We start from the raw sequence: 23,134 nt of genomic DNA, 5'->3' as shown, positions 1-23,134 counted from the left end.
CTATCGGTGTATATGGTGACTCGAATTTTGTTACCTGCTAAACAGGCACGGGTCAAAGCAATAATTTCAGCTACCTGAGCGGAATGTACTCCTTCCAGGCAGGCGGCTTCCACAACTCTGGTAATAGTACAAACTGCATATGCTGCTCTCAGCTGACCAATATCGTCTCTTACACATGAACCATCAACGAAGAATATTTCATCGGGGTCAGTCAATGGCTCATCTACGATATCTGGTCTCGGTTTGGTGCATAGTTCAGTCACATCTAGGCAGTCATGATCTGTACAAATTTCATCATCAATCTCATTTGGAAGTGGCATCAAAGTTGCAGGATTCAAGACGGAGCATCTCTTTAGGGTCACATTCTCGGCAGCCAGTATGACTTGCTCGTAGCGTGTGAGCCTGCTATTTGTCAGATGCTGAGTCTTAGTCCTGGTCATTAACAATTCTACAGAATGCGGTACGTACACCACTAACTGATGTCCCATTACCACACTTTCACAACGTTCAATGCTGACACCCATTGCAGCAACGGATTTGAGACATCCGGGCAACGCTGCGGCTACTGGATCTAGTGTAGCCGAAAAATACGCAACTGGCCTACGCGCATCTCCGTGTATCTGGGCCAAAACTGCTAAAGCGCATCCCTCTCTTTCGCAGCAGTAAAGCAAGAATGGCTTTGTGTAATCAGGCATTCCTAAAGCCGGGGCACGACATAAGTCCTCCCTCAGCTGCAAAAACGCCATCAAACAATCCTTGTCCCATGGTACCGGATCACTTACTCCTTTGTGCGTCAGTTGTAATAACGGTTTTGCCTTCAGTGAGAAGTTGGCTATCCACTGCCGACAATAACCGACCATGCCTAGAAACATCCTGACTTCTCTTTGTGTTGTAGACGCGTTCATTTTCATGATCGCCTCTATTCTGTCTGGAGACACCTTCCGCTTTCCCTTTTCAATCCTATGGCCCAAGTATTGCACTTCAGTCTTACAATACTGCAATTTACTCGGAGACACCTTGTGTCCATTCTCGGCCAAGTGATTTAACAAGGTGATGGTGTCTATTTTGCAAGCTTCCTCGGTTTCTGACGCAACTAGGAGGTCGTCTATGTACTGGACTAGAACCGAGTTCTTGGGCAGTACTAGACTTTCAAGATTCTTCTTCAGTAGCTGGTTAAAAATCGATGGGCTTTCTGTATACCCCTGAGGGATACGACACCATGTTAAAACGCGATCTTCCAGCTTAAAAGCGAAAAGATACTGGCTCTCTTCATCTAAAGGAATCGAAAAGAAAGCCTGGCACAAATCTATTACGGTGAACCATTCAGCTTGGAACGGTATCTGAAATAATATCACTGATGGATTCGGTACCACTGGACAACACGAGACAACAATATTATTAATCTTTCGAAGATCCTGCACTATTCTGTATTTTCCACTAGGCTTCTGTAAACCCATAATCGGGGAGTTACATGGACTTCCCACGATCTCCTTCAGTATTCCCTGCTTAATCATGGACTCGATCACAGGCTTTATTCCTGCAATCGTCTCCGGTGTCAACTTATATTGTGGTATTCTCGGATACTCGGCATTGGGTCTTACCATGATCTTTACTGGTTCTACCCCTTTAATCAATCCTATTTCTTCTCCAGTAAAATCCCACACCTCAGCTGACACTTTCTCCCTCAAGTCCTGTGGAAGCTCCTCCACCGTTAGGGTAGGATATAGTTCCACACATTCCTGCAAGTTTACAACTTTAAAATCGGCATCCTCATCATTGGTCTGCACTTCTACTCCTTCAGGTGTGCAATGTATTGTGCAATTTAGTTTACACAACAGATCTCTTCCTAACAGACACACAGGGCTAGAATCACAGATTACAAACTGATGTTCATCACTGTAATTCCCTATCTTCACTGATACTGGTTCTGTCAGAGGATTCGTCATCCTCCTGTTTGCGACTCCTACCACCTGTATCGTCTCTCCCGACATTGGCAAACCTGGGACTACCGCTGATCTCAACGTGGATCTAGTGGCCCCTGTATCCACCAAAAAGGTCGTAGGACATCCAGCTACTTCAGCCTCTACGTAGGGTCCTCTCTGATCTACCTCCAGGGCTGCACCTAGAGTACAGTCTTCTTCCCTATTCACTCGTTGTCCTGTAAGAGGATCAACGTAGTAGCATTCTTCTCCTCCGACGAACAATGGCATTTGTCTATAGGTTTTTCCTCCATTTGTAATGCGAGGCGGTTGAGGAAACGGGGCTCGAGGAGTCTGATTCCCCCCTTTGATAAACTTTCCCTTCGGGACTGCTGTTCCCTTTACCATGCTGGGTTGAACCTCATCCTCCTCCTGTTCTAATTCCCCCGTCTCGACATTATATGGACACTCGCATCTCCAATGTCCCACCTCGTTACACTGATGACACCTCGTTGTCTTTTTCAGTGTCGCGATATCCATTCTCGGTCTCGGTCTTTCTTCCTCATCTCTGCTCTGATTATTCTGTTTCTTTACTGGTGTTCCTGTTCCCTGTGGCCGCTGTCCACCCTTTCCAGCTGATTGCATCTGCACCAACATCAGCTTTTCTTTAAGTTTCTTTGCTTTTGAGTCTATTTCGTCGCTACAGTACCTTGCATATCTCAGAATCTCATCTAACGGTTTGTTCTGCCAACAAATCAAATGCTGTTGTATCATTAGGCTTATGTCTGGTCTCAATCCTAGAACAAACTTCGACACAAACTGTCCTATGTCTTTAGGATCCATGACATCCAACCCGCTATACTGTTTAAATGCTTTCAGCAAACTCTCGTAGAATTCGTGAACTGTCTCTTTAGGTTCCTGAGTTGTTCGATCTATCTTAACCCAGTCTATGTCTTGCACTGGCACTTTCTCTTTTAACCATGCAATTACTCTTTCGTACTTTTCCATGACTCTATCGGATGGGCCGTTTGTCTGGGCATCTCTCGGAGGCTCACAAGTGGGCCACAGCAGTGCAAGGTAGCCGAAAGGGCCTGGCGGGCACATTACGACAGCAAGGACAGGTCTGCCTACAAGGCTGCGGTTAAAGCTTATCACTGCGACATCCGCCTCGAAAAGAAAGCCTACTTCGCGGCGAGAATCGAAGCAGCTTCGAACTCCAGCAAGGAGATTTTTACGATCGTTCGCGAATTCATCTCACCCCGGACCACAGCTTTGGAAGTAGGCCCTGTAGAATCCTGGGCAGCAGATCTGGCGTGCTTTTTTACAGGCAAGATCAAACTCATCCAGGCCTCCTTTCCTTCGAGTGGACCGGTTACGCGGCCGGTGCCAGAGGAGGGTATGCCCCCCTCAGTCATGCAGGGCGCCTTATTGGCTGAGTTTCCATCTCTGCCAGCCTCCGCCTCCCTTGCGCTCGTGGGCAATTTAAAATCTGGGTCTCCGCTTGACCCCTGCCCAGCTAAGCTTCTGGGTAAATTGGCGGAGGTGGTTAACCCGTTGGCTCTCCCTCTTCTCAACCTTTCGTTGAGCTCGGGAGAGGTGCCGCCATCTTGGAAGCAGGCAATGGTGATCCCGTTGCTGAAAAAGCCGGGACTTGATCCGAAAGCCCCTGTTAATTACAGGCCTATTTCGCTGCTGCCGGCTTTTGTAAAAATCTTGGAAAAGCACGTTCAGTCGGTGCTCACCAACTTTTTGGAGTCTCATGAGATCTTGCACGACTCCCAGTCAGGCTTCCGCTCAAACCGCAGCACCGAGACCGCACTCCTTGAGGTTTCGGAAACCATCAAAGGGGTGCTGGATTCCGGGGGCAAAGTCATGCTGGTGTTGTTGGACCTGTCGGCGGCCTTCGACACCGTCCCCCATGAGGGCCTGCTCGCAAGACTCTTTGAGATTGGCCTGCGGGGGACGGTGCTCAAATGGTTTTCTTCCTTCCTGGCCGGCCGCCGGCAAACGATCTGGACATCATCTGACACCGCTGTAATGCCGCCTTTGGGAGTCGGGGTCCCTCAGGGCTCTATTTTGAGCCCGACCCTTTTTAATATCTATATGACCCCTCTGGCGGCGGTGGCGGAGTCTTTTGGTGCCCGGATCGTGTCGTATGCCGACGACACTCAGCTCCTCTTCTCATGTGAGAGGGGGGCTGACTTTGACGGGGAGAGTATCCAGAATTGCCTTGGGGCTGTGTTCGCATGGTTCCAACTGCACAGCCTCAAGTGCAATTCCGATAAATCGGAGGTTCTCTTCTTCGGGTGCGATTCGGAGCCCAGCTGGCAGGCCTGGTGGCCCATCGACATGTTCCCTCCGTCCGGCTCCTCTCCCATGGCTAAAAACCTGGGGGTTAAGATGGACAAGGGGCTGACGATGAAAGCCCAGATTCTGGGGGTAACTGGCACTTGTTTTGGCTTGCTAAAAATGTTGCGGAAGTTTCTGCCTTCTCTTGTCCGAGGATCACAAGAGGCTGACGGTGCAGGCCCTGATAGGCTCCAGGCTGGATTATGCCAACAGTCTGTACCTGGGCCTACCAGAGTATTTGCTGCAGAGGCTTCAAGTGGCACAGAACGCGGCGGCCAGGGCCATTTTTGGCCTAAGTAGACGCACCAGCGCCTCTGGGTTGTTGGTGAAGCTACACTGGCTACCCATCCGCAAACGGATTGCCTTTAAGGCGCTGACCCTGGCCTATAAAGCTCTCCATGCGGTGGGAGCCAAACATCTTCGAAAGAGACTCACTTTCTACCACCCTACTCGCGCGTTGAGATCGGAATCTTTACTTCTTGCGGCTGTTCCGCGTGTGAAGAGGGCTCGCCTAGGTGGCCGCTCCTTCAGTCTTTTGGCCCCACAGATGTGGAATTCTTTACCGCTCCCTTTGCGGGGGGCGACCAGTCTTCTTGAATTTAGGAAAGGCCTCAAAACCTGGCTGTTTTCTCAATAGGTTTGCCTGTAGCCCTGTTTCTTTTGTGGACTTTTAATCTGTTTTTATCTGTGTTGTGTTATTCTGAAACCAGTTTCACCTTACCTAAAGCGCCGGGATTCTCTTTTTGAGTAACCGTTGCGCTATACTAAATAAAAAAATAACATAACATAACATAACATAACATTCGATACTAAGTTTGCATGCCGTCCACAAATCTCCGGGTACTACGATATCGAACAAGGTGTTCAAATCGATCCACAGCACCTTAGAAATCTTCACGAACCTCTCTACCTGCTTGTACCACTCTACGGGGTTCTCTCTTAACTTGGGGAAAGAATTAGTAAATGCCGCTAAATCCCCCCTACTCCAAGGTACATGAACGTAGTTTCCGTTCGCGATTTCTCGCAAAGGGAAAGCTTCCATTCGCATTAGGTCTCCATCCTGGGACTTCACAAGTGCACTCCTTCTGACAGATCCCCTCTTGGACCATTTTTCCTCCCATCTATCCAGATCTCTCCATATCCTGATACACATGATCAGTTCCCTTATGTGTACTCTTAGCCCAATCGTCCTACGCTCATCTAGATCCCGATCCGTGCAATTCAGCCTATGGTTGGCCTGTAAGGCTTTAGTCCGTGACATGTCTATCATATACTTGTCTGCCAATTCGGATAATTTTTCATGAGCTGCCCTTGCTTTCCGAGTAACATCCTTAGATAAAAACAGTATTTCATCTGGGTCGTACAGCTCTAACCTTTCTATTGCCACAGTGCCATCAATTATCTCATCCAAGTCTGATTTTAAACTCATTACATCAATCCGTCTTGCTTTTATTTCAGCTCTCAGTACGTCAGTCCTAGGTTGTTCTCTTACATCCCTCTCACCTCCACTATGCGCCCTACGCCTAAGCACAGGTGAGTTATGAGGAGTTTTTCTTCCATCTCTTTGTTCCCACCTCTCTAGATCCCAAGCCTTTCCATCTTCCCTTGGGGTGTGGTGGAACATTGCTCCATTCCCCATCACTACATTCCGTCTTTTCGGCTCGGTGTCTCCAGATACGATATAGGATCCACCGTGCTGTTCTAAACCATTGTAACTCGCTTGCTGTCTGGTGTCGCTCAACAAAATGAAGGGTCCTTTACGGTCCTCCATGTTCCCGCGATCTCGTTCGTGATCACCAGATGCATGTCGAGACGTTTCACGATTCCCTATATTCTCATGACTTCGTTCGTAATCACCGGACGCATGTCGAGACGTTTCACGACTCTCCATGTTCCCGTGATTCCAATGTCACGCATTTTCTTCTGGGGCATGGTGAGTGCATTTGAAACTATTTCGATACTCCTGCGTCCTTCGTTCTCCCTCACTAAAGGTGACGCGAGGCACTTCCCCACACCCTGCACTCCTGTCGTCGTACATTTGCCTATTGCCACTGGTAGTAGGGCAAGTATCTCCTCTGCTTCCTTGACTCCCTCTCTCCCACTCTGGGCTGCTTTCGCCAGCTCCACAATGAGAGAGGATCCTGTTATCCTGATCACTCCATTCTGCTCCTGTTTCTAATTTCTTATTCTCAGTTTCTTCGGCAGTATCCCATTCTCTCAAATATTCCCTTAATTCCTTATAGGATTTCGGTTTCGGTCCCCTTAAATCCATCTGTCCTCTTTGGCCCCCTTGTTCTACCCAGGGACCCGTTGCAGAATCTAGTGGGGTACTCCGACTCATTGGTCCTGACAACTGCCTTTGGGAATTGGTCGTGTTATTCCTTCCCCCTGTCTCTGCCCTTTCTCTGTCCCATCGTGCCTGTTCCTCCTGCTGGACCCCTTCTGGGTTATAGATTGACACTATAGGCCCTATGGTAACAGGTACTTGTAGAGCATCTGGCATTTGATACGACCTTGCATACTGCGTTTCTGGCACCTTCTGGACCACGAATCTTCCTACTACTCTCTGTTCGGAACTAGATTGAGGTACTTCCTCACCCTTCTTGGCATCCCACTCTGTTACTGGAAGCGATTTATATTCCCCCCATCTAGCTCCGTCCCCTTGTTGTAGTACAGGACTTTCGGCTTCTCCGCTGTACGGAGGTGGTCTATCTGTTAGTAGTCTCTCTATTAGATCCTCATCTGGCTCGCTATCCTCATCTTCTTCTAGAGGTTTCTTTTCTCCCGTAGCTTCTAGCATTGTGAACAGTTTGTCTGCCTCTATCTTTTGTACCCTCCACTTTTTGGCTTCATCGTCCCATTTAGCATCCTGCACTGCTTTTACCGATCGCCTCACTCTTTCCTGGCGCCTCTTTAAGCTCTTTTCATGTGCTGCTCTAAACCATGCACTAAGGGCTTCGAACTGTGTTGGCCTCGGTAGAGGTCTTGTTGCAAGCATTACCGCTTTCAGTTGGTTCAATACTTCCAATTTAAACGTCCCGTATCTCGGAAACGTCAGTTCCTTATTCCCTTCTGTTAGCTTATTCCACTCGGAGATCCATAATATTGAGTGTAAGCCTACATTCACTGCCATATGATAAGCTGGTGTGCCTTCTGGTGGAGCTTCTTCTCCGGCATACAAGTTTCCTCTATCTCTCTTAAAGATCGCCCTTAAACGTTTAAAACACCTCATTTTTGATAATCTACAAATTTCCTCTACTCTCTTCCTTATTTACGTCCCGATGACAAACCAACCAATCCCTACGCGACTCTCGCTAATCGGCCTATCCCAGCGCGACTCTACGCTGACCGACCAATCTCAGCGCGGCTCTACGTTGACGTCACTCGTTCTCTTTTGCAGCAATTCCCCTCCTTTCTCAACTCGTCTCACGATCTTGCATGCGTTTTCATTCATACGCTGAAAAATGACTACTTCCGTCCAAGCGATCACTTTTCTCTGACTGTACGGCCACAGTCTAACTGTAATTGTCACCTCAACTGGCGAAACGTCTTCCCTCTTACGGTCAGACGCTTGCCTCAACTGATAGGTTACTTACACACAGTAAACGTACGACCAGCGTCCGTTACTCATACACTCACTCTTACGCTCCCCCTATCATCGGTCTGTCGGGCGATCAATGGTACCTCATGACCCCCTTTCAATGGTAGACAAATTACTCTGGGTGTTCGATACACCCGAACCACTTAAGCTCTCCTTGAACTTAAGATTTTATCCGGTTGCGCGCGCTCACAACCTTCCCTCAATCACACTACAGGCATTCAACTCCGCTTGACATTACAACACAGGTACAACACAAAATACCGCAATCTTACAACGCATGACCCTTATACTCACTCTCGACCGATTCTGCTGCTTTTCTCTCGACGCACCGTCAGCACCTTCTTCGGCAGGGATTCTTCTTCTGGTCGTCGATGACTAGGGACCTTGGGGTAATCTAGACCTGACCTAGGTTGTCTTCCTCAAGAAGAAAACCATCCTCTGCTACCAACTGCGGGGAATGAGATTTTAATATCTTTTTATGATCAATTTAATAACTTATCTCATTCGTCAATTTTGGATCGGTTGTTTTCTGTCATTGAGTAAAAGACAAGCCCCGCATAGGTTAGATAAACCCCATAAACTGACGCAACTCTGAAGAACCACTTACAACTGATAAGGGTTAAAAGATTTAATATAAAATTAAGAAAAGTTGCATATACAATCCTCTCAGGATAAGGTTCATCAAATATACAGGAACTAGAAGGAACATATATTCCCTAAAGAACCTCAGTCTACAAACGAATACAATTAAAGTCAGCTCGAGAATCAACAAATTAAAAAGCATAGATATGATGTGGTTCCGTTGCGTCATCTAAAGAAAGAGAAAAATAATCAAGTTAATCTGTCCCTACTCTATACTAAGTGACATCCCTACTTCGCAAGTTCCTAACCTAAAAAGGTGTCAGCAGTTTGACTTCCAAAGAAGTACAAACTCTCTTAGCCTCTAAAGGTAATTTCGATCGAGAAGCAGTACCCTCTCTGCCTACCCATCCGCTCTCTAAGGGTCCTCGGCCTACTGCTCTCTTGCGCTCTGATCTCTCTCAGCGCATCTGCTCAAGTCATCTACTCTTCGCCCTGAGCTCCTAACTTGCTTGCTTTCTTCCCCAGGGTGCTGTCCCTAAAATACACAATCACAGTATGGGTGGAACGCCCCTTCGACGCCCACCACGGACTTTCCCCATGATCTCATTCTTTGCTCTTTTCCATGGCTTCATCTCTTTCCGTCGTCCGTTAAGTTGACCCTTCTCCTTAGGCGCCATCTTCGTCTTCTTGCTGGTGACTTCATTGACATATCAGTTGTCCTTTCGGAGCAAAAGTCTATCACCTCAGCGGAACTTTACTCTTTACAACTATATGCATAACCTTTCTTGGTCCTGTGAATGATCATTTCAAAACAAGACTCAAATTCCAAGCGCCCCTTATCACGTTTAGGCCATAAACTTCGTCCGGCATTGTCACCTTAAATCTAGCAAGAACTAGACTCCTTGGCTCGCACGTTCACATCAAGGCTATTCACGACTCCTGTGAGCCCACTAAATTACAAACAGCGGACTACACTCCTGCGAACCCTTGGTCAGCTAGGTTAAAATCACACATGACCTAAACCCTTCTAACATTCTTACAAGAAGCTTTCTACACAGTATAACCTTTAACACATATTTATATGTAATCGTATTTAGTAAATCGTTTGCTTAAGTGAATACATTCTACATAGAATATAAGCTACCTAGAATATAACTTTACATTCTCATTCGTTACATCGTTATGTATTTTCTCTGCACATCTCTCCATGTTACATTTCTCGCCGTTTCTCCATTTAAAGTTACACATGTACATGAATTCTACTTTGCACGTTCTTCAATTCGTAAGCATTTCTACACATTTCTCCATTAGCCCACTATGTATACGGGCCTTCTAAATCTAACGCATGTTCAAGAGTAAATACAGTTACATTTCCTATATTACTTTGGTTACATCGGTTAACTTTATGCTATAAGTGTCAACTTCATGTTACGATATACATTTCATTCCTACGTTATACAATATGCTTGTAAATATGGCTCGGATATACGTTTTATTCAAATTGCGCTCTCTCAACATACCTAGCTTTCTCTTTGTTTGCTTGATTCTTTCAATGGACGAAATGCAGGTGTATCTGCACGAAAGTGGAAATTCCACCTGCATCTGAAAGAGTGCCTGACTTGTACTACTCATGCTTCCCTGTATGACATTGTTGTGCAAGTCCTGGCAGGTGATCCAGTAGCCTCCCCTGGGAAAGGATGTAGCATGTGTAGCAGCACCTTCCATCAGCGTCCCAGGATTAGCATCACTCCCTCCTCCCTTGGAGCTAGTACCCATCTCTGGAGTAGATATCCTGGTTCATTTGTCCTGCAGTGTATTTTAGAAGATCGGAAAGAGAAACTTTTGTAGGGCTGATAAGGCCGGTAAGTTCTCAGGGCGATCAATATACTGCAGCTGCTGTTTTCAGGAACTAGAATGAGTGTCTTGTGGAAGCGGAGCAGTGCTCTTAAGTTTGCGCTGTAATATATTTCACAAGAGGAAAGGCTCTTCTAGCACTGACCAATTAAAAGCCTTTTCTTGAAATGTTCTGTGATATCTTTAGAACTGTCCCTTCTTCAGTTATTCAAAGATCTACAGTCGAATTCTAGGAGAATTTATTTTCCGGCATCCCAGTTTGGTTTTCTTGCTCTTTCTCGTCACAATGTAACCTCCTGACTAGGTTATCTGCCCATTTTCAAGGCCCTTTCGCAGGCCTCATCCCTCCTTTCAGTCATGGTAGGTTGTTCCACACTTTTTTGGGCTTTGACTCATATACAATTTTCTTTCCATGTGGATCTCTCGGTTATTGTTTTCTTGTCTCTGCTGTTGTCATTGCCTGTTTCAATGAGTTACAGAAGAAGCGCCTTGTAGTCCAGAACTACTGAAGAGTGATAAAGGATTTTTGAAGTTGTGGTTTTCCCCTTTCGGTTCTTATAAGCCATCCCTAGTGGGTGATGCTGATCGTAGATCCACCCTCATGCTCTCAGAAGGCTGATTCAGAACCCCATTCATAGAAAAAAAGGATAAATTGAGGTCAAGTAACCAAGTGTTGAGTCAAAGCATGAGGAGAAAAGGGAGGTACAATACAGGAAGTAAAATAATGCAGATTTCGAGCAAGAAGGGAAAGGGAGAGAACGAAGCAGACAATTGAAAATTCATAAGAAGAGGAGTACTGACATTAACAAATAACGAAGTAAAAAGTGCTTATGTCTAGCATGGAAGGTACTGTAAGTTATCAATTAGAAAAAGTGCTGACTTCTCCCAAGAGCAGCACTCGAGGTAAGTAAGTAAAGTTAAACTCCGACAGATGGCAGAGGGAGTACTGAGGTAAGTGATAAATTCCTGGATGTGGATTTTGCAGACCTTGCTGTAAATAAGCAAAAGAGGGCTGCATCGTAATGTGGGTGTGGGTAAGTCCTAAATTTACACATCCCAAAATAGTACCTCAACAGCATACCCACGGGTGGATGAATCCTAGAAGGTGTTAAACCTCACTTTAATGTGGCAATGTGCCCCAGAGATAAAGCACAGTATATCAAGAATACAGTCAATTAAGTCAGAACTGGCTCAATGACTGAATTTTAGGGCAGTAATAATATTTGAAAAAGATTGATTACAAAAATGCAAAAGGTGTGGTACAGAAATCATAAATTCAAAGTCATAAAGCCATTGCCATGAAGGCATTTAGAAAATTGGCCAATATTGTATAATGTACAGAATCAGAAAAAGTTTAAGTCCCAAATGAGCAGCAAAATCAATGAGGAAACATACGGCATGCCTAGTGTCATTGGAATGCTTTCTAGCTCACCCCCAAAACCAATGGTTTACATACAATTTTCATTCAGAGGAAATCATCAAATTCTACTAAATCATCATTTAGAATTATACTCTGAGCATATCAGAGCCCAGTTGTATAAAACGTCATATTGCCTTAGCATCTAACCACTGTCCCACTGCATAAATATTGATTCTGCCATCTCTATGCTAATGTAATCTAGAAATGGAAGAACAAACTAGTTACATGAAAAACAGCAATTATTGCGAATGAATGGGATGCAGTGAGCTAGAGGAAGGGTCTTGGGAAACTAAACATTATGGTCAACACATTGGAAAGTTTTCTTTGAGAACAGTAAGAACAACTTCAATGGAGATAAACAAACCTGACTCTGCTTGACTGTGTGCAGCAGAAATAATGAGTACTGCACATGCAGGAGGAGACATCCATTTTAAACAAGATTGCCCAAGGCCTAAACTGAATCCTAGTTAACATGATCCTGAAAAACACACTTTTACAAGTCATAACAAATTTGTTTCAAATGCATTACAATCACTGCAATGTATACAAGAATAAAACTACATTCTGCACATTATTGATAATGCACAACAATATAAAATGCACAAAAATGGCGACAATAGCAAGAGGGTCATTGCAGCTGAGGAAGCAGCAAAGGCAAGACGAATAACATGCCACATTTTTTGCATGATTCAGCAAATCTATCATATAACGTCTGAGGCGATAATCACTCCAGTAATTATTAGTAAAATAAACCTTAATCCATGGTTAATTTGTAAAAGAATGAGTGCCTGTGGCCAAAGCTCTGCTCAGAAGCTTGTTACCAGCACTATTAAATGTAGGTGGGCCAGTTGCACATTCTTGAGTCCACCTCGGGCCTCTTTGATCCATAGCAGACACACCCTGCCCTTTATCGCACTCTTGCAGGTTCCTTCTTTCTCCCTTTGTGACGGTTTGACGTCTTTTTCATTCTTTCTTCTTTGCTCTTTGTTTATTTTTCACTATTTTGCTCTCGGTCAATGTGTGATGAGAAAAAATAAGTGAAGGTCTCCAAAAATGAGTGTTGTGGCTACCAACGCCAACCACAGACTCAAATTAAGCACTGCCCTTAATCCTTGTATCACACAAATAATCAAGACTGGAATGTAGAAAGAACCACGTGTGTAGGAGATGATGAGGAGCATAGTGCACCCGACGGCACGGAAAGGCAGTGCTAATGGAAGTCCAGTACTATAGAAATCTCTTGTGACCGCTGCGCCTCTCACCAGGCCGGGTCACCCCCTTGCTCCTCCTGCCGCCTCCTGCTCCTGCCTGCCAGCCTTGCCGCCTTTTCCCGCCGCAGATGCCCCCCTGGCCCCCCGAGCGGCCCAGCCTCAGCAGAGCCGCCCGCTCGCCAGTTTCCCGCCGCAGCTCGCCACAGGCCGCGCCCACCACCGGCCCATTGGCCGAGCCGCTCCCGCCGCCCAGCTGACCCGCCCTCTCGTCCCCTTCTTATGACGCCCCCAGAGCGACCGCGCAGCGGACGCGTGCAGCGGGAGCGCCGACTGAGCGCTGAAGGTGCGCCAAAGGTAAGCCCGTCTGCGCCCGTCCGCGCCTGGACCACGCCCACGCCAGGACCCCTGGCCCCCGCAGACCCCAGCCCACCCGCCGGACGTACGACGCCACCACCCTCAACTCACTCAACGCCGGCCGAATCCCAGGATGCTACCGAGCCACCCCGAGACGCACCCACGGACCCTTCTGCTGCAACGCCTGCAAGTTCACCTGCATCCGGACCAGCACTACTCCAGCACCAACCAAGACCAAGACGAGCAACAGCAGCAGCCACCTGAAATGCATCCTGCTCAACACCCGCTCCGTCCACAGACACGCCATCGAGCTCTGGAACCTGCTCGACACAACCTCACCAGACGTCGCCTTCCTCCCGGAAACCTGGATGAACGCCTCTTCAGCGCCCGATATCGCCATCGCCATCCCAGACAGCTACAATATCATCCGAAGGGACCGCATCAACCAGACCGGAGGAGGCATCGCCATCATCCACAGGAACACCATCCGCATCACGACCAACACCGACGACACCCTCGCACCCGCCGAGCACCTGCACTTCCAGGTCCACATCAACCCCAAGACCACCCTCAAAGGCACCCTCATCTACAGACCCCCGGGACCACGCACTCAATTCAGCGAAGACATCGCCGACTTCATCAGCCCGCACGCCCTCCTCTCCGCTGACTACATCCTCCTCAGGGACCTCAACTTCCACCTGGAGAACAACAACGACCGCAACACCACCACCCTGCTGGACAACATCGAAAACCTGGGACTCAAGCAGCTGGTCACCACCCCCACCCACTACGCCAGACACACACTCGACCCCGTCTTCTCATCCAGCAAGGACATCGCCTTCAGCCACGCCACCGGACTCCACTGGACGGACCACAGCTGCGTCCACTTCAGCTTCAGAAGGACCACGATCCACCACCACCAGCAACAGGTTGCACGCAGAAGCTGGAACAAGATCACAGCCGACCAGCTCGCGACCTCCCTGAGCATGAACCCTCCCACAAGCGCAACGAACCCAATCCAGGCGGCCACCAACCTCGCGAAGTGGATCAGCAACTGCGCAGACGACCTCGCCCCTCTGAAGACCCCGCATAGCAGACCCGGTAGCAAGAAAGCCCCATGGTTCACCGACGAACTCAAGAGCTCCAAGAAGAACTGCCGAGCCCTCGAGAGAACATGGCGCAGAGACCCAACACCGGACAACATGACTGCCCTCAAGCTCGCCACCCGAAAACACCACCAACTCATCCACGCCACCAAGAAAACCGCATTCAAGGAACGACTGGACAACAACGCACACAACAGCAAGGAACTCTTCAACATTGTTAAAGAGCTCTCCAACCCCAACCCAGGAAACAACGACATCACCCCTTCACAAGACCTCTGCAACTCCTTCGCCTCCTACTTCCACAACAAGATCGCGGACATACACAACAGCTTCAGCACTCAACCGACGCACGCCACAACCGAACCACCGCCCCCCACCACCACCCTCCGCGCCTGGACCCCGATCAGCACCGAAGACACCGTCCGCACGATGAACTCCATCCACTCCGGATCTCCTACCGACCACTGCCCTCACCACGTCTTCAACAAGGGCGACGCTGTCATTGCACCCCACCTGCGGGACATCATCAACACCTCCTTCGACACCGCTACCTTCCCGGAGAGCTGGAAGCACGCCGAACTCAGCGCTCTACTAAAGAAGCCATCAGCCGACCCCACCGACCTCAAGAACTACCGCCCCATCTCGCTGCTCCCGTTTCCTGCAAAAGTCATCGAGGAGACCGTCAACAAGCAGCTGGCCGCCTTCCTCGAGACGAACGGATCCCTCGACCTCTCGCAGTCTGGCTTCCGGGCCAACCACAGCCCCGAGACCGCCCTGATCGCAGCCACCGATGACATCCGAGCACTGCTTGACAACGGAGAAACAGCAGCCCTCATCCTCCTAGACCTCTCCGCGGCCTTCGACACTGTCTGCCACTGTACACTAGTGCAGCGACTCAGCAACGTCGGAATCCAGGAGAAGGCACTGGAGTGGATCATCTCCTTCCTCGCCGGAAGGACACAGAGAGTCCACCTCCCCCCGTTCAGATCTGAAGCCACCGAAGTCATCTGCGGCGTTCCTCAAGGCTCCTCGCTCAGTCCAACCCTCTTCAACGTCTACATGAGCCCCCCTCGCAGACATCGCATGCCAGCACAACCTCAACATCATCTCCTACGCCGACGACACCCAGCTGATTCTCTCCCTCACCAACGACCCCGCCACCGTCAGAGCCAACCTTCACGAAGGGATGAAAGAGGTAGCCGAATGGATGAAGAACAGCCGCCTGAAACTGAACTCGGACAAGACGGAAGTCCTCATCCTGGGATCCTCACCCTCCCCCTGGGACGACTCCTGGTGGCCCCCCGCCCTAGGCAGCGCACCCAAACCAACAGACCACGCACGCAACCTGGGCTTCATCCTGGACTCCTCCCTCTCCATGACCAGACAAGTCAACGCCGTCTCCTCGTCGTGCTTCAACATCCTGCGCATGCTACGTAAGATCTTCCGGTGGATCCCCACCGAGACCAGGAAGACGGTCACCCAGGCCCTCGTCACCAGCCGTCTGGACTACGGCAACTCCCTCTACGCCGGAACCACCGCCAAACTCCAGAAGAGACTCCAGCGGATCCAGAACGCCTCAGCACGACTCATCCTGGACATCCCCCGTCGCAGCCACATCTCCGGACACCTGAGAGACCTGCACTGGCTCCCGGTCAACAAGAGAATCACTTTCCGACTCCTCACCCACGCACACAAAGCCCTACACAACCAAGGCCCAGGATACCTCAACAGCCACCTCAACTTCTACGCTCCCAAACGCCAGCTTCGATCAACCGGCCACGCCCTCGCCGCCGTCCCCCGCATCCGAAGAGCCACCACTGGGGGGACGGTCCTTCTCCTACCTCGCCGCCAAGACATGGAACTCCCTCCCGACCCACCTCCGCCTGACCCAGGACCACCTCGCCTTCAGGAAGCAACTCAAGACCTGGCTGTTCGAGCAGTAGCGGACCCCCCTCCCCCAGCGCCTTGAGACCCTCTGGGTGAGTAGTGCGCTATATAAATGCTTTGATTGATTGATTCATTGATTGATTGATTGATTGATTGATTGATTGATTGATTAATGTAACTTGAAATGACAATATATAACGTAACATATACCATCATTCGGAGCTGGTCACAGGTTGTGACATGAAATGCAAATCCTCTTTCTTTCCTCAAACAGCACTTCATACATTGGCTGGGGGTGGACACAATTCGATGTGGCAATAGGTGTTCTTGTCCAGATGGAGTGATCAAAAGGGGGAAGTAAGAGCTGATGGTAAAGACAGGAAATAAAATATGGCCTCCTGTCTGGGTTCCTGTTTCTGATAGTAGGACTGTAGATAATGTAACGTGTGGTAGAGACCTCCAGCCACTCTGTGGAGATCAGTAACACCTATTTTATGTCTCTTTCTATCGCAGCCGCTATGTTCTACACATGCAAGGCAGCACGGGGATCGGGGACCCCGGGGGCATCCGCTGGAACCTGTGCCTGTGCCTGCTTCTGTCTTGGGTCATTGTGTTCCTCTGCATCTTGAAGGGAGTCAAATCATCGGGAAAGGTAGGATTGAAGAGGCATTACATTTTGTAACTTTTATAAAATCCACACTCCTGGCCTTTACATAAACCATCACCTCTGTAAATTTTACAATAATTTTCCACTTGTGAAACCTCACACTTCTTCCTTAGGAAGAAATTTCAGCTTCCTATGTCGGACTCGTACAAGAGTATCCCTACCCACAAAGCAGTAGTGAGGGGCCAGTCTTTGCTATGAGTGGCGGGGTGGGCAGGGTGAGGGAAGGCATAGGGGTTGTGAAGGAAGGGGGCAAAATAATAATATATATATATTTTAAATGTACCTTCAGCCAGCCACCTCCCGCTTCGCGCTTCTCTGCTCCTCTTCTTCAGTCACAGGATCCCTGCCTGCCCTGCAGCCAATCCTGAAGCTGCTCTGGCATGAGAGCAGCGTCAGAATTGGCCTGAAAGCTCTCGATTAACGCCATTGGACAGACTCGGAGTCTGTGTCTGCTCTCTCCAACCCATCAATGCAGCTGGGGTTGGCGAGAGCTTCACTGCGCATGAGGATTTGGGCAGCCTGAGACGGCCGTCCAATCCGTCAGGCACAGTGAAGGGAGTGCACTACCACTACCCTTTGTGCTGTCACCCCCCCCCCCCCCCCCCCTGGCCCCACCCAAGACTCAGCAGGAAAGGAGAAATAAAACAAGTGTGGTTTTACTTTTCCTTTCCTCTCGTTTTTGGGGGGGCAACGCTCCTCTGCCGTAGAAGAGGTGCAGTCGCTGCTCCAAAGCGCTGTGGAAAGCAATTATTTTGTCATGACGATTGTATTTAGAAAGTGTTCAGAAAATGACTGGTTCAAAGTATAAATGTAAAGGTAGCCTGCTTTCCATATGATGTGGCTGTGAGTCTTATGGATTCAGACACTCCTTACACTATCTGTACTTCACCTGATGTCCTGGGTCAGTGGCGTGGCAGTGCTTCTGTGGTGATGTGAAATTTCTGACAGGGAAGTCACTTTGAGGTGATTTATAATTTGCGGTTTGGAGGTTTGACAGTTAGGCTTTCGAAGGGTGAGGGGAGCAATTTGTAGTTTTTAATGCTCTTTTCTGCCAGGGTTTTAGTCCTAGCGGTGATGGCATTGCTTAATTTGAGCTGTGGTTTCCTGTGCTCGGCACCATCACTTAATTGTCAATGCATCACTTATGGCAGTCTTGCAGATGGTGGTGCTGTTTGTCTAATTTAGAGATAAGCACAACATTAGTTGTTTATCAATTTAGGATACATAAAAAATTACCAATACCTGCTGACCAACCATTTTTATAGCTTTGGGCACCTGGAATATTCAGAATTGTCACACTTGTAGGAGTGCAATGGTTAGTAGTTGTGTTGTTACAGTAATCGGCAGAGCTGAGAGTGGCATTGGTTAGTGCAAGAAGAAGGGGCCTCCTAACAAGGGCCCTGGCACTTTTTTTTTTTAACAAATTAAGCACTGGCAGTGAAAACGTACATATAATTCCGCCCATCTAAATTTGAGGTCAACCTCTGACTGCTCTTACTCTGGCGTGCCCTCATAGGGGTTTTTTCACAGTGGAGACAGCGTTAGCTCTGCTGTGATTAAACCAAAGGTCCGCCCACATTTAAATTGGTCAAGCAGACCACAGTGTTGGTGGTATGGATACTCCGTCACCATTGTGATGAAGCATCCATTCCGTCAAAGTATAAATTAGGCTCTAAATGTTGGCAAACCCTTTGATTCTCTGGCAGCTCTGAGCCCTGCTCTTCTCACCTGTGCCTAGATGAATGAGTTGTGGAGTGAGTGAGTGTGGAATGGATGCGCCTTCATGCACATGGACTTGAGCAACTAAAGACGAGAGTGAGAAAATATGTGCATAATAAAGAAAGTGGGAAAATTAGTGCACAGGAGTAAGCAAGAGAAAGTGGAGTGAGTAGATAAGAGTAAGAAACCATACGTGAGCAAGGCACTAAGACTGAGTGATTGTGATAGCAATGCTGTAAGGTTCTCTTTATGTACAAGACGGATGAGTGCATGGACTGTGAAGACACAGAGCTGCCGGAGTGAGGATTTTAGGCGTCGATATTTATGTCATATGTGGGATTTGTGAGCAAGTGAGGCTTGGCCGCCTACATTTCTCTTCTATAGTCCTCTGATGGGGAAATGCTTACTCAATATGTATGAGGGATTAATCAGTAAACTGCAGATGCTTATAGTTGTGTGGGATAGCACTATACTTGTATCGTTCTTAGCTTACTGAGCTTTGGAAACTGTCTCCACAGGTTGTGTATTTTACAGCAACATTCCCCTACCTCATCCTCATCATGCTCTTGATTCGTGGAGTAACGCTGGATGGAGCTTGGATAGGAATCAAGTTCTACCTCACGCCCAAGTTTGACCACCTGCTAACCTCAAAGGTGAGCTGTCCAATGTACAGGGTGTCTTTGGTTCCCTCTACCTCCTTGTTCTCTCACCTCTCTATCCATCATACTCCACCTGTCTCATGAACTAGCGACTCAGGGCCGGCTTTAGGCTGTGAAGCTGGTGCGGCCGCACTGAGCGCTGACCTGGTAAGGGGCGGAAGGGGTGGGCGCTGACCTCAGGGGTGCACTGTGAATAACATGCACTTTAAAAGCACCTGCTGCAGAGTTCCTTGTACATCCACCTTTCAGGTAGCAATACAAATGACAAGATAACTATTAAGTTCCTCCTAGAGAAAGAGATCAGAGTTTTATCTAATGGCAGTTTTGACTCGCCATAAAGTAGTAGAGAGGGTTAATATGCCTGCTGCAAAGTACTGTGCAGATCACAGATCTGAATTTTATGTGGATAGCTGAGTGGATTACTGCTTTTGTCACAGAGTTCCTTTTGCTACCACAGTTCATAAGATACAACCCTAACATAGAACAGTGATTTTTATGAACTGTCATCAAAGAGCTGTATGCAAACTGCATAAAATAGGTAAGACGTTATGTTTTTTTCCCCAGTCTTTCATTATGTTTTCCTAATGTTGCTAAAAAAGGTCTGTTTGGGTCGATATATATTCTTATTAGTAAAGCCAGTCTTTACCAGTGATTTAAAACAAATGAAATGCCTGTGAGAGAGGGACTATGAAGAGAGGGAATCCGAGAGGAAGGTTTATGGGGGGAAGGGATATCAAAGCTAAAGCCCGCCCTGAGCAGGATAAGGTATTTCATCACTGCCCCCCCCCCCCCCCTTGGAACATGCTACCTTTAGCCCCATGCTGGACTGAAAACACAAACAAGTACCCTGCAAAATGCAAAACCATGTCCCCATACGTTGAACATTAAAAAGAATGAACAGCAACATTTTGTGGCTGTCTGAGCCTTCACATAATTTAGAAATGTCCCTTTATAACTAATGTGCAGCAAAAGCAAAGTCTCAAAGATAGAGAGCCAGATACAAATAAGGGTGAGCGGAACTTGCGCAGTTTCACTCTGCAGAATTCTGCAGAGTTAAATAAAAACTCGGCGAGATTCCGCAGAGTTCTTCGCGTGAGTGGAATTGGCATATTGCACTGATTTTTAGTGCCGAGAGCATGTTCGGTTTTGCAAAATCAGCACAAATGGGACACACAACCCGCCAGAAGGCACTGCTTCTTTGCTGCCACTAGAGTAGATTTTCTACCCAAGCAGCAGCTTTGTCACCACGAGTGTCAGCTTTCTCAGACTGGTCGCGACTCCTGTGACTGCCTGCATTGCGAAAATCTCACCAGATGCAATCCTAGCACCCGAATATCAGGCTAGGGGATGATCATTCTCACTCGTGCTCGCCAACTTAATGTTGGCGAGCCAAGAGTGAGAACAAACTCGGTCACACAGCAGTTGGTAGAGTTTTGCCAGAACTCATGGCCAGGACTCCATGATCGCCACCTGCGGGGTGGAATTTATCGCCCACCCCTAGATACAATGCTAAGCGTATATTGTCGACACACAAACATCGGTTTGAAATGTTTCTCTATATTCTATCATTTGAAATGTTTATCTGCAAATATTTCGTTTTCTCTGGCTATTGAATTAGATGCAAATATGGTGGAGAAGAAATTAGAAGATATGAAAAGGCAATTTGTAAGTCAGACATATTCATGGTCAATGTTGTTGTATCATACTAGATGTTACAAAAAAATAATAAAAATGGCTAACGGAAGTAAACATAAAAATAGTCATAAAATTGTAAAAATTGAAGTTAATCAAATGTGCTATTTGATGTGTAAGGTCTTACTAGGAGGTAACTTCTGATGGAAGCGCCTTGAGACCCTCACGGGTAAGTAGTGCGTTTTATAAATGCTATGATTGATTGAACTCCACTCTAAACTACCTAAATTACATGAAATGGCCAAGTGACTTGATTGTGTAAAAGATCGTATAGGTTGTCTATGACAGATAAAGTGTAGTAGGCGAAGCATACATTTCCCCTAATTGGATCCATGTATGGTAAGGGTGAGAAACAGCAAAACATGGTTGATTCATAATTATGCCTTGTTCATTGCAAATTCAATAATAAACCACGATAAGAAAACAGTGTACAAAGATGCTTTGTAATAGCCAACTGGAGAAGAGCTCAAAGCTGCATGTGAGTCAGCGGTCTAGGTTTCTCATTCTTTGGAGGTTATAAATGGCGAGTGATGAGGAGGATGAATGAATTTCTATTTCCTCCTTAATTACATTATGTGTTCTATGCAATTATTCTTTTTAACAATGTGTTTTTACGAGTTAAAATTATTTACAACTAGAGGAATAATATGCAACAAACAGTACATAAAAATGGAGAGAGCTTCAACTTCGTTGTATCAACTATCAAAAATAGTTAATCATGAAACCAGATCCTGCATCCCTCCTTCCCACAACTAAACAACATGCCTCCTCCCAAGGAAACTAGTTCCTCAAACAGTGCTGTTTGCCGAAAGGGAAAAGAGGGCGGAAGATACTCTAATATTTAGGATGAAAGGCCCTCACCCATCAGTCTGGTGGCATGCTTCATCACTGGGCCCCTCCTTGCACTTGTCTGAAAGATCCGAATGCGAGTTACAACCATAAACTTGGGGAGCTCTTAAGGTGGTTTATCATAATGACAAGATTAGGGCTGATGAGTAGGAAGGATTGTTTGGTGAAAAAGCTTGTATGCACAGAACTCACTTCACACCACACCACAGGGAACACCATTGGCGACTGATACACAAACGCACTCATTTCAAGCTCCTCACACACACACATTCAATGCACTAAACAACTTGCCCCACCGACCTGAACAGTTTCTTCTCTTTTCACCAACCACCCAGACACCTCAGCTCCTAAAGCCTCCTACTCGCACACATCCCACACATACACAAAACCAGATCAGAATGATGGGCATTCTATTACACTGTTCCTAAAGCATGGAATGACCTCCCTCTCCGCATCAGAGTCTACTACAATCTTCCTGAATTACGCAAGAAGCTAAAGATGTGCCTTTTCAATTAATCAACCTACCCTGGATACACACACTTGCCTAGCACCAGGATACTCTTGCGAGTGATAGTGCGCTTTACAAATTCACAAAACATAACAATACATAACATAATGTAACATAATGTAACGTAATGTAACATAAGATAACTTATGTAGAGGGGATTAACCAAGAATCGGTGCTGAAGCTACCTATTGGTGGACTAATGCAATAATATTAGGTCCTCAAGGGTAGAATTCAAAGTATGGGGGTTATTTTGGCCCACTTGCAGAGGTCGCCTTGCTGCGCCCTCTAACAAGGTGTCGGGGCATTCATCGAAAAGTAATAACCCTCTTTCCTGAACAATAGAAAACATTCCTCGATTTGGGTGTGCATCTCAGAGAGTCGGAGTTGGTCCCTTGGAGAAATATCTATTTTCCACGACAAGGGGGTGTTCAATCTAGGGCAAAATTAGAGCAGAAATGGATCATGATTAGAGAGTAACAAGCATTGACAAAGCCATTAGGTCTTGCATCCGAGGCTCTTCCAATGATTTTATCCATGCTGTGCAGCTTGCTCTATGCTAAAGGCAATAGACATACCTTCTGTTGGCCCATTAAAAATCATATCCCCCTGTCATGTGCATTGAAACTAAAACTTCATTTATTCCTGTTCAATGTACTTCTACCTGCTGTGAAGAGCACACACTTATGGAGCAAAATATGCGATGGCTGATTATTTTAAATTTGAAAAATTGCTAATGCACTAAAAGTACCATATTTAG

At 47.2% G+C, this 23,134-nt stretch overlaps 1 protein-coding gene across 1 annotated transcript in view; it reads left to right on the top strand.

The window, feature by feature from the left end:
- The window catches only part of SLC6A7 (solute carrier family 6 member 7), a 415,345-nt gene that overhangs the window by 185,799 nt on the left and 206,412 nt on the right, over positions 1–23,134 (top strand). Inside the window, exons 5-6 of the mRNA XM_086931310.1 lie at positions 16,797–16,935; positions 19,188–19,322. Coding sequence (XP_086787436.1) covers positions 16,797–16,935; positions 19,188–19,322 — 274 coding nt within the window. The remainder of the gene's footprint in view (positions 1–16,796; positions 16,936–19,187; positions 19,323–23,134) is intronic.

The sequence above is a fragment of the Lissotriton vulgaris genome, chromosome 7 (genome assembly GCF_964263255.1).
Source record: "Lissotriton vulgaris chromosome 7, aLisVul1.2, whole genome shotgun sequence".
NCBI lineage: Eukaryota > Metazoa > Chordata > Amphibia > Caudata > Salamandridae > Lissotriton > Lissotriton vulgaris.
This window is presented reverse-complemented; position numbering and strand designations above follow the sequence as displayed.